Source organism: Epinephelus fuscoguttatus, linkage group LG12, assembly GCF_011397635.1.
Source record: "Epinephelus fuscoguttatus linkage group LG12, E.fuscoguttatus.final_Chr_v1".
NCBI classification, from domain to species: Eukaryota; Metazoa; Chordata; class Actinopteri; order Perciformes; family Serranidae; genus Epinephelus; species Epinephelus fuscoguttatus.
This window is the reverse complement of record NC_064763.1, coordinates 22,258,240-22,270,723: the sequence shown is the minus strand read 5'-3', so window position 1 is coordinate 22,270,723 and position 12,484 is coordinate 22,258,240. Positions and strand designations below refer to the sequence as shown.

At 40.3% G+C, this 12,484-nt stretch overlaps 1 protein-coding gene across 3 annotated transcripts in view; it reads right to left on the bottom strand.

Moving 5' to 3' along the window:
* Window positions 1–12,484, bottom strand: part of specc1 (sperm antigen with calponin homology and coiled-coil domains 1) — a 151,817-nt gene that overhangs the window by 61,985 nt on the left and 77,348 nt on the right. For all 3 annotated transcript variants that reach the window (XM_049592035.1, XM_049592036.1, XM_049592037.1), the window contains 3 exons: window positions 11,276–11,483; window positions 9,830–9,903; window positions 9,269–9,444 (listed from right to left, as the gene is read on the bottom strand). In XM_049592035.1, the coding sequence (XP_049447992.1) occupies window positions 9,269–9,444; window positions 9,830–9,903; window positions 11,276–11,483 (458 nt within the window). The remainder of the gene's footprint in view (window positions 1–9,268; window positions 9,445–9,829; window positions 9,904–11,275; window positions 11,484–12,484) is intronic.

Below are 12,484 nucleotides of genomic sequence, written 5' to 3'. Positions count from 1 at the left end.
TTCTGTCAAAGTGAGTGACATCACAAAATCTGAGGATCTGGTACATTAATACAAAGGGTGCTGAGGAAAAACTCTAAATATGTTAAACATAGTGATTCAAGATTGATCAGCAGGTATCAGTGACCTCTGAGGTTCAGATAAAAAGGGTTTCTATATTAACTTGTCAGTAACGTTGCTGAGAAAAAGAAGTTCGACTTTTCATCCGACAGTGGCGCTTTGAGAGGAACCTGTCATTATAGTCTTTGTGTTAAAATGGACCATCAACCTTTTGGTATGTTGTAGGAGTGAAAATGACTCTGAGGTACAGCAGTTTGTGTTTGTGGCAGTCGTAAAATCTAATTTTGGCAGTGTTCTGGACCTGGTTATTTAATCTGGCAGAAAGAGTTAATACTCTGTAGATTTAAGAGTAACATAGCAATAATCAAAAGGTACACAGAAGACAGTAACAGAGCAGATGATACCAGTATGTCCACATTGATGTCTCCTACAGTATGGATGGCAGTTGTGTGTTCCATGGTGCCATCTAATGGCTAAATACAACACTGCATTCAGTTTCATTACAGGACCATAAACTTAAACATTAAACTGAAATGACGTTGAAAAATAAGCAGACGGAGGTGAAAGTGAGAGTAATTTCACTGACACAGAAATAAAAGCAAATGTGAGGTCCAGCACAAAAACCATGAGCCACCTCTTTTTTTAAAACAATATCAAGTGGACTCTGCTGCATTGCTTTTGCCTTGAAATGAGGATTTTCAGATTTTCTTCATTCTGGCAGAATGCTGTGAATCTTAACTGTTTCAGCTTTGCCACCGACTAAATATTCATCAAGTCTTTTTTCTGCTTCATCCTGCTTTTTAAGCAGGTCATCACCCTCTACTGTACCATCTCAACTCTCTAAAAAAAAGGCACAAATCAGCGTCGCACAGTATGAAGAGGAGAGTCTTTCAAACATATTGCATTTCTTCAACACAGGTCAAGAAATGTACAAACAAACAATACATTCAATGAGAAAGAAAAATACAGAATTATCATTTAAAAGGTTCCAAAACACAGAAGCAGAGAACAGCCGTGCTTGCCGTTATCTCTCTAATGCTGTTATCTCGAGATCATGAGTAAATTATTTTGTTATCTTGAGCTCGTGTTCTCATGATAATGGGTTACTTCATGTTGATTCTTGAGTAAACAAAAGGCTAATGTCTTGAGATAATGAAATCATTTATCACAAGAAAGTAACTTTTGTTGTCTGGAGATCTCAGGATGATTATGGAGTAAAAATAGTGTCTGGCTCATTTGATCACATCTGATTTCTGCCTTAAAGATCACTGTCATGATTCTGGATTGCTGAGTGGGGCTGGGTACCATTCACATTTGAATAGATACCGGTTCTTGTATCTGGACTTCAGTGCCGCTACCCAACAGTAACTATCTTTGGTACTCCTGATGTAGCAGACAACCTTTGCTAATCACACTTAGAGCTAATCCTATGTCTGTCTTTCTGTGTGTCTGCTCGTTTCTCTCACTCTCTGTTTAGACACATCTGACAAATATGTGGAATAGGCACATAATCATTCATAATCACAAACAGCGGTGACACTTGGTAATTTCTAAAATAAAATACAAAAGAAAGTAGACCAAATGCTGAAACTATCACTGCAGATCGGTGCTGCAGCGATAGTTTCAGCTCGCTGGGAAGCTGATGGAGCTCTGCTGGTGCCTGCAGCTTTATGACATCTGAGCATTTCCATCCCCTAAACCTAGCTGCTCCATGGAGCATGATTGCCAGGCACAAAGCACAGAGAAGCCGACCATGGAGCATTTCTACCGGCTTCTTTTAAGCTTCTACCTTCCATCTAAAGTTAAACCTGGCTGTTTCACATAACTGCATTGCAGGCAGTGGAGCCGGTAATGGTTAGGGTCACTTCTGCTTACTGTCTGAGCTTGGCGTTCTCAAGCAGATGCACTCTCAGGTATCAAAATTTGGCACAGATTGATTTAATGTGAATTGGTACTCAATAGTACTGATATTATTTAGTTAGTATCCATAAAAGTACGAAGTTCAGTACCCAACCCTGTTGTTGGGGGGAATCATAAATGAGGAGGAATGATCTTGATGATATCTTTAAAAAAAAAAAAAAAGGCACAATGCGATACCTGCCTGAAGTACAGTCTGGTACAGTCTGATGTGTTGATCAGTAATCAGTACTCCTTGATCTGACAATGTCAGCCTTAATCAGTTGTCATGACGCCATCTATGCATGCTGCCATGGTGCTCCTGATCTGTGATTAATATTACAAGAGGTAACAACTTCTTGTTTACACATGATAACAGAAAAATTATTGTTGCCTCAAGATAATAGCATTAAAGCACTGCCATTCTCTGCTTCCTTACCAAAAGACATGTAAAGAAATGGAAGCCAGACTCTGCATCACAAACCTCTTTGTGTACTGCATCTACACTGGTCACTGTGGCTTACAATGAGTCTGGTTTACCAAGTTACATTTTAAATGACACTGAAAAATAATAAGTGCAACAATAACACTGTCTTCACGAGGTGGAGGGCTCTTCTCTAGTGCCCCTCTACTGCCGTCTTGGTATCAAAAGTGGCTCCGGTGCTTATCCTGAAAAGAAGAAGAGGAAGAAAGATAAACAAGTGTTTACAGATACTTTATAGATACTATTTTAAACATGTTCATGTGCAGCAAAATTTGAGATCTTACATTTCTTCTTAACATTGTTATTATGAGAAGCAGACCTCTGGGTTCTTCTGGATTTTTTTTAAACTCTGTTCCATGCATACCTTATAGGATTAATAAGGTCACTCATACTGTCTAGTATGACTAAATCACCCGGTGATGAAGACGCTATGCAAATGTATCTGAAGCACGTGATGCATAGCATGAGTTTATTCCAGTCATGCCGTGCAGACCCATCCTGCTATGTCACCAAAAAAAGTGGGAGGGTTATTCATTCAGAGAACAGCAGGTGGCACCAGATACATCTACTTGGTTTAAAGAACCAAAGACAAAGCAAACCAAAGAGGTAAGATAGTCCCTGAAGGTGAAGTCAGCCAGCACACAGAAAGACAGACAGAGTCAGACAGGCTAGAGCAGCAACACGAAGCCAAACACAGATAGGAAGGTCAGTGAGCAGCAGCAGCAGCAGCACACAGGGCAGGGAGAGGCAGGCTGGCTGAGAAAGGGCTGGCAGGGCAGGGAACTCACCTGGACTTTACACAGGGAGGCTTGTCAGAGGGACATCTTTGACAGGGTCATCACAGGGAGCTGCTGGAGGTGGGGAGTGGACGCAGCGTAACAGCTAATCTTGGGGAGAGTATGCTGACTTAGTCATGGTCTAAAACCAGTAATGTACTAGATTCACGAAGGCTGCATGAAATTTGAACAAGACATGATAAGGCTTTCAACCAAATATGACTATTTCTTAAACTATAAGTGCTCTCATAAGTGATGTGTTAAAGTACGTTTCAAGTAGAATCATTTAGAGGTTGTTTGTTTGCTTAAAGTGGCAATAGACAAGTTTTTGCTATAACTTCTAATTATGAAGTAAATGTTTGTCACACACTGTAATGGCTAAAGAATAATGACATCACTGACATTTAGGTTAGTTTCCTATCCCAGACACACCAAACCAACATCAAAGAACTACTGGCGACGAAAGCCAACTGTTGCACCACCTCACATCCCCTATGTCTCGGCCAAAAAGTTGCACACATGCACATGAACACACTGCAGAAACTACAGCCAAAGGCCAATTAACATGTATGTTCTGCACCTGCATGAGAGGAAATAACTCTCCATGCCAACAGGGGACAGTCGTCTGTATCCGCATTCAGAAAGAGAAACCGGAGGACCAGAGTTAGCCAGTTAGCACATTAACAACATAACAAGATGTTGAAAGAACAAATTATATACACCGTGCACTCCTGAACAATGACAAAGACAATTATGAAGCATTTCTGCAAAAGAGCTCAGTGGCTAGCAAAAAATAATCTTACCTAAAATAACAAGTTTTCTTTTATCTCACGCCCTCTTGACTTAAGTTGTGCGTTTGCTTTCCTCACTTCTGTTTCTCTTCTCGTGCACTCAGCTGAACATCCTATCAGAGATTTTAGTCACCGACAGGCCCTGCTGCCTCCAATGCCACCTCAACGTGCTGAATCGACAGAAAAACAAGTACCAACAGTATGTGACACAGTGCAGAAACTAGTGCAATAGATGCTCACCAACATCCCAACACTGATCAATGGCAGATCGTCTGCTTGGTATGTAAGGGGCCCTAAACCTTACCTTCACAAAGCAATTCTGTCTGCCACGGGGTAAGATCTCCCAGGAAAATGAACCCTCAATTTACAGCACAAAGGAAATGCATAATAAAAAGGTAATAAAAAGTAAAACAGAGGCTCTGTAGTCTGAACCAAAATGACAAACTCTTGATTACCTCCCACACTGTCAACAGCAAGCACTACAGCTTCACTCCCTCTGTTACCTTTCAAAATAAAATAGGGACGTCCCAATCCGATCTCAAAGATCAGTATCTAGGCAGATCGAGGCATTTTTAACTGATGAGGATAGGCAATACTGAGCTATATATAGCCTGATCCGATCCTTTGTTTTACGTCTGCCGTTACACAGGTGTTTTTTACTCGAGAAGCTTTCATGCACAGTGACATAACAAATGCAGCCGTCATCAATGCTGCAACTCTCCGCTGTCTATCTCTCCTCCACTCCGCTGACCTCTGTGTCTCTTTAAGAGCAAGGGCCGAGCCCTGCCTATGGCAAAACACCACATGTCATAAGCGACAACAAAACACAGTAAGATATTGTTAATATATGTAATTCACCTAATTCATCTGCACTCCTTTCATTTCCGCTCAGTGTGAGAGAGAGTCTTGCGGTTTGCGTTTTCTGCCGTGGGCTATATGGTGCATGCTTCACCACGGACACTCAGGACTCTACTGCAAGTGTAACAAAGGCTCCTTGAGCAAACGGCCAATAAGAGTAAATTATTAATGTAATTCGCACATCCAGAATACAGAACGCAGTTCATTCAGGTAACACAGGAAAAGGCTGCATCAAAGCAACCAACACTGGAGAATACTCTCTTAAAGGGACAGAGTAGGGATAAAGGGATTTGTTATTTTATAGCCTACTTTATTATTTTGTAAACACAAAACAAAAACAATAACTGTTGCAGCTGTATTATTAGAGGAAAATTGAAGTATCGGATTGGGACTCCGTATCGGGATCTGGGCCAATAAATCTTGATTGGGCCAGGCCTCCAATGAAAGCCTTTTACATAAACGCTGCCTCACTGCTAACCAGAGGGAACTTAAATTCACTCTGAGCATTTTGCTAAGAGGTAACTCCTCAACAAAATAGCAGACAATGTAACAACCGGAGTAACTATGGAAACCTGACAAAGAAAAAGAAGCAAAGAGGGAGAGAGGACCAAAGTAAAAAAAAGGGTGAACTTCGTGAAGAGAGTGCTCCAAACTGACATTCAGCTGGCTATTTCACTACGTTGCCTACGTATTAATCCTACACTGCCTTTATCATAGCACTGAAATTAGGGTTTCAAGTTTAAATCAGGATTCTTAGGGCTGTTCCTTGCTTTGGACAGTAGCCATCCTGCTTGGCTCTGATGAAAACGGAAAGCAATCTGCCTGTCTATGCGACAGAGGCGCCAACAATAATACCACTAGGAAACAATAGGGGAGGAGAATTTGAAATGTTGTGCGCTTCCACTTGCAGGATTATACCATGACGAGCCACACAGATAAACAGAGCGCTGTACAGTAGCAAATCTAAGCAGACTTTGCCACAGGAAGTATTCGACCTGGCATGATAATGAAAGAGGACAACACTGTCAAAAACACCATGGCATTTGCACGCTCAAAAACACTTATATATACAGTATACTCACACACAAACCAATGCAACAATCTCTATGAGTACATCACTCACATTACGGCATGGCCACAGTGCAACATGATACATTGGCGTGAAATATTTTACACTGGCTCCTGTGCTGCATTATAAAACACTTCAAAGCAGCATCTGTGCCTAGAGCAGATCTGCCACCACATCCGTCTTCTCATATAATAATCATTGTCCCTAATGAATATACCGAGGTTAATTCTGTAAGGTTTGAATGTTACTATAGGGCAATGGTCAGTGTGGAGGAGGGAGATAGAGAGGGCAGCAGCTTAAAAGAGTAGAATACACAGAGGGAAATACGGCAGGAGACTGCTAATTTACTAACAGAGTCTGCCAAATCCCAGGAACCTAAACTCTGAGACTCCAAGGATTTAATCTTCTCAGATAATGGCTAAATTATGGCTAAAATAAATACACCATAGCAAACATTTTATCCTGCTTTAATTACATTTATTATGGAAGCCCATTTCTGTCATTATGATAAACATCTGTAAGTCATTATGATAATGATTTAGTATCTCCAAGTCATTTGGAGATACTAAATCTTTTTTTCAATGCTAAGTCATTATTTTGAGAATTAGGCCATTATTTATTAAATATTCTCATTATTTTGAAATGGTTTCTCATTATTTCAAGATTTTCAGTCATTATTTTAGAAGTTTCTTAATATTTTTGAAATACTGAGTCATTATTTTGTGATACTAAATCATTATTTTCAAAAAAGGTTTGTCATTTTGAGATACTAAGTCATTATTTCAATATAATAACAAATTGAATGTGAAAAGAAATGTTCTCATTATTTTGAAACAGTTTCTTATTATTTCAAGATACTTAGCCATTTTCTGAGAAAGCTTCTTAGTATTGCAATACTAAGACATTATATTAACATACTAAGACATTATTTTCAGATATTAAGTCATTATTTTGAAATACTAGGTCATTATTTTGAGAGTTTCTTAAAGGCGCTCTATGTAAGAATGTGGCCAAAACGGTCACTGCACTCAAATTCAAAATACTGCTGCGAGTCGTGTCTGCCCCCCCTCCCCTACAGATTCGAGGTTGCTGGACAGCAGCACGCTGGAGACTGATTTGTTTGCCCAGGGCGGCTGCCGTTGCAGAGCCGCAGAGCCGCATCCTTGATCATCGGTTTTCCAGCAGACCGTTCAAGCAAGTCCGGCTTCTCTGCTGGTAATGCTGCTGCCGGCATACAGCGGAGGAGGAGCCGGCTGCTAATGCTAGTACCGGGACACTGCTAATGCTGCTTGCTGTGCTGCTAATGTTTGTTACTCAAAAAAATCAGTCGGGTCGATGACCCACCTGCACATGGGCTACAATGTATGATCGAAAATTAATAACCATTGAAAGTATTTGAAATGTCTATCCCCGTCTAGCTATGATGCTAGTTAGCCAACTTTGACTAAAGCTTACCTGGCGAGGAGAAGAGTAGCCACTTCGACATCCGATTTCAAATTCCTCTCCGCTTTCAACTGCCTCCACCGTTCAAAAGCATCTCCTATATAGACCCTCGCTTTGCCTCAAGTTTTGTCTTGGCGTTTTTGGGTATCATAACGAGGTCGTTTGGGTTTAGTCGCACCATCAGCCATTGTAGCTCAGTCCTAACTGTAACTGATGCTGAGACTCTACTGACTGTGTGACTGGTAGACGGCGGTGGGTGGCGCAACAGGCCAAAACACAAATTCAATACATAAACATGATTTGCGGACCGTAAATTTTTTTTTAAATGCGAATATTCTGGCTGTACTATTGTTGTCGGTGAGATCAGTATGTTATATGAACATTAATCCTTAGTCTCTGTGACATATTAGGAGGATTTTACGACTATTTGCTTTAGATTTCTTACATATAGCTCCTTTAATATTTTGCAATACAAAATCATTATTTTAAAATATTAAATCATTATTTAGATATGAGTCTTTATTTTAAGATACTAAGTCATTATTTTGACACATTGATCTATCAATTTACATCCGCTTATCCGGGGCCAGGTTTTGGGGGGCAGCAGGCCAAGCAAAGCACCCCAGACATCCCTCTCCCCAGCAACACTTCCCAGCTCCTCCTGGGGGACCTCGAGGCGTTCCCAGGTCAGATGAGATATGTAATCCCTCCAGCGTGTTCTGGGTCTGCCCCGGGGCCTCGTACCAGTGGGACGTGCCTGAAACACCTCCAGCCTGAGGCATGCTGATCAGATGCCTGAACCACCTCAACTGACCCCTTTCGACGCAAAGGAGCAGCGGCTCTACTCTGAGCTCCCTCCAGATGTCCGAGCTCCTTACCCTATCTCTAAGGCTGAGTCCTGCCGCCCCACAGAGGAAACTCATTTCAGCTGCTTGTATCTGCAACCTCATTCTTTCAGTCACTACCCAGAGCTCATGACCAAAGGCGAGGGTTGGGACGTAGATGGACCAGTAAATCAAAAGCTTCGCCTTCCAGCTCATCTCCGTCTTCACCACGATGGACCGGCGCAGTGCCTGCACTGCTGCAGAAGCCGCACCAAACTGCCAATCAATCTCACGCTGCATTCTACCCTCACTAATGAACAAGACCCTGAGATACTTCAATTCCCTAGCTTGAGGCAGTAACTCTCCCCCAATCCGGAGAGGGTAATGCACCGGTTTCCGGCAAAGAACCATGGCCTCAGATTTGGAGGGGCTGACTCCTGACCGTCATATTTTGAGACAGATTCTTGTTATTTAAAGATATTATTACTGTTATTTAAAGTTTCTTAATATTTTGGAATACTGTGTCATTTTTTAGAGAGCATTTCTCAGTATTGCAATACTAAGACAATATTTCAAGATACTAAGACATTATTTAATGTCATTATTTTGAGATATTGAGTCATTATTTAGAAATATTAGGTCATTTTTTGGGAGATACTAAGTAATTATTTTTGGGATACTTAGTCGCAATTTTGAAATATTAAGTCAAACTTAAAATTTAAATATTAAATCATTATTTTGAAATACTATATCATTACCTCAAGAAACTTGCTCATTCTAATGACTTACAGGATCTTTTGTTTCATCACATCGTCAGAAATGGGCTTCCACGGTATTCAGAATTTTGGAAACCTCTTAAGCAAGAGATTATTGGGAGTTAAATTTACAATATAAGTACCACTTATGTAAAACAGAGGATGGGGAAATGGCAAGACTCTGGCAGGTATCTCATAACCACATCGTGTTGAGAGAGAAAGGAACTGCAGCCCGATGCTAAACAGGGGGAGCCAGGGGGGATTTGTGGAGAGGGAGGGAACTGAAAAAAGTAGGGAGTATGGTGTAGGTGGTACCTGACTCCCTGCAGGGCCTCAAGGTCTGATGAAAGCTTTGCATTGCGGTCCTGTTCCTCCTGCAGCTGCCTCCTGAGTGTACGGAGCTCCTGCTGAGCCTCCACCTTGATGTCATTGGCAACCACCACTGCAGTCTGGAGGTCCGCCTGGAACCGACGCCACTCCTCTTTTTCATCCTATAGACACAAACATATGGATATACTCTATAGATGCACATAAAGGTATATAGATACAGACAGAAATCATCAACTGACATCAACTGTTTGTGAACCCTTTGGATTTAACTGGATGTCTAACAATAGCTAAATCTGATAAAACAAATGATGCACAAACAATTTTACTTTCATGTGTATTTATTTCTGGATGGGAAGAACTACATGAACCTTTAGGATAATGACCATGTCCCCCAAACATTGCAAGCACAGCCACTGTCAATTTCCATACTTGAACCTGCGACTTCCTAGTTACTTTTATTTCAGATCCTTCTTTTAAAAAACAAACCACAGCACCACAGACGTTACAAAAGGAGCTTTAAGTGTCTGCATATTGACGCTTTCTTACCTTCATTTGTCTACTCATGACCTTCAGCTGTCGGTCTGCATCAGCTTTCTGCTCCTCCAGTTTTTTGACAAGATCTGCAATGACAAAATTAAAGTTTTAGAGAACTTCAGGTCTAACTGTAGGCTCGGGAAGAATCACATTAATTAAACAGCATTAACAGGATGCAAAACCACCAGCCACAACTCGGGGGCTGCAGAGACTAAAACAAGTAAGTCTGCAACTGCAGTACAAAAGCTTCAGACTGCATTTCAGTCATTACAAACCGCTCTGCTGAGTTTAAAATTGATTTTAAACGCTCAGAAAACAAGTTTATGGTCTTCTCAAAAGCTCGCTCACAGTTGCTTGATGATTTTAGCATCTTCACCTCTGATGGTAAATTCACTGAAAGAGTGTCCTCATATAATCCTGGGTTTATGGATAGATGACAAGCTTTCATTTAATGTACGTATTGCTGCTCTAGTTGGGAAGCTTACAGTGAAGATTGGCTTTTATATAAGAAATTACTCTTGATTTACTTTCACTTGTGGAAGCTACTTTTCTGTCTGTGACTGATTACAGTGACATATTGTATATGCATGCAACCTCCTCTATTTTACATAGCCTTGACTCAGTGTACCATGCATCTCTACATTTTATTACAAACACAAAGCCCCTCACTCATCACTGCATTCTTTGTGATTTGGTGGGTTGGACGGCAATGACCATTTGCAGACAACAGCACTGGTATATTTTATCTATAAAGCAATATTGGGTAGACTTCTAGCCAACCTCTGCACCCTGCTGTGTGTACACTCCTCCAGGTGGTTGCTTTTTAATGTACCCCGGGTTTTAACAGATCTGGGGAAATCTGTATTTTCCTACTCTGCACTGTGGGCATGAAGCATTCTCCAAAAATACCTAAAATTAGAAACTCTTATATCCATTGATTAATTTAAGGGCATCGTAAAAAGAATGTAGTGATAGAGACATGTGCTTGTTTTTCTTGAGGAGGATACAACAGCAACTGGACTTCTGGACATTATTAGATCTTTCTAGAAATATTTATCATCACTGCAGAAATATTAGTATCAGAGCTATCTCATCTGCCATGTTTCATTAGAGCCTATGGAAACATAGTGTATCCAGCCATATACTGTTTAACAGTTGCCAATGGCACTAATAGTAAGTCAGAGACAGATGTGTTACAATACGCCCAGTTTGTAAGCTTCAAAAGTTTCCACCTCCTAACCCTCCGATCCACCTTAAATCCCACCGTCATGAAATGTTATAATATTCAGTTATTGTTGGAACTGTTTAAAGAGGTATAGGTTTTGCGTTACTGTCATTTTGGAGGTGTTTCTGTCTGCCTCAATTTTATAGATGAGGACACATTAAATATTAGACACCAATGACTGCAGGTGAAAGACTCCACAGAGGGCTGAACAGCCAGCAAAAAGAAGAACATACTCTCCATGTCCAGGACGGCTTGGTTGGTGTGGCAGTTGACGGCCCTCTGCTGCTCCACCTGGTCCTCCAGTTCGAAGATGGTCTCCTTCAGCTCCTTCACCTGGTTCTCAGCGTGAATCGCGGCCTCCTCCAGTGAAGTCACCCGGCTGCTGAGCTCCTGCTCCCTCCTCTCGGCCCGCTCCTGAACCTGCTGGCATTTGGCCTCCGTCTGTATATATGGATGAATTTGTGACATTACAATGTGTTTAATACAGTCATAGGCTAAAACAAAAAAGTGTTGAGGTGCTCCACATAATCTTGATGGTGTTTTCTATGGAATGCCATATAAGTCATTATTGAATGAATACATACATCAATACATGTGCCAATGAAATAAATAAATGTTGCCATGAATTAAATTGTTAAATAAATAAATTAGACAATAAATATATAAAGATTTGTCCAAAGAAGAAACAGAAATAAAAACAGCTGTGAAATAAATGTGAACCTAAAATAAAAAGAAATAGAAAAGAAATAAAAGTCCCCCAAAATAAATAAAAGTAGTCCTTTGAAAAATATTTTTTTAAAGGGAGACACTTCGACTGAATAGGGTGAAACCTTTTATTTATTTATTAAGCTATATTTTTTATATGTATGTTTATTTATATATTTATTGCCTCAGTTAATTATTCCAGGTTTATTTCATAGGTGTATTTATTTATTTAATTCATTTATCAATATTGACTTAAATGGCATACTTTTCACACCACTGTCTTTCAAAAGATTAGATGAATGATACTCTCCACAAAATAAAGCTGTATCAAGACAATATTTTTGAGTCTAAACCAGACTTAAATAAGTTATGATACGGTGCTGTTTGGTCTGATGAAAACAAACTCTATTTACTATCAAGCAGCAAAAAGAAAAAGTTAACATAGCGAGTCTAATTAGCCTTCATTCGTTCATCTTTTTTAATGACTACTGCTCATAAGTGCACAGAACACATTTCAACCATAACTTCCACATCTTTCACTTAAAGGGATAGTTTGGATTTTTTTAAGTAAGGTTGTATGAGGTACTTATTCATAGTCAGTGTATTACTTACAGTAGATGGCGGTCAACAAGGCCCCAGTTTTGAGAAGTAGGTAGGAGTACTGCCATGGAAGCTAAGCAATGTACTGCTGTGGACGGGAGCATCAGCATAATGTACCTTAAAAACATAAACCTAAC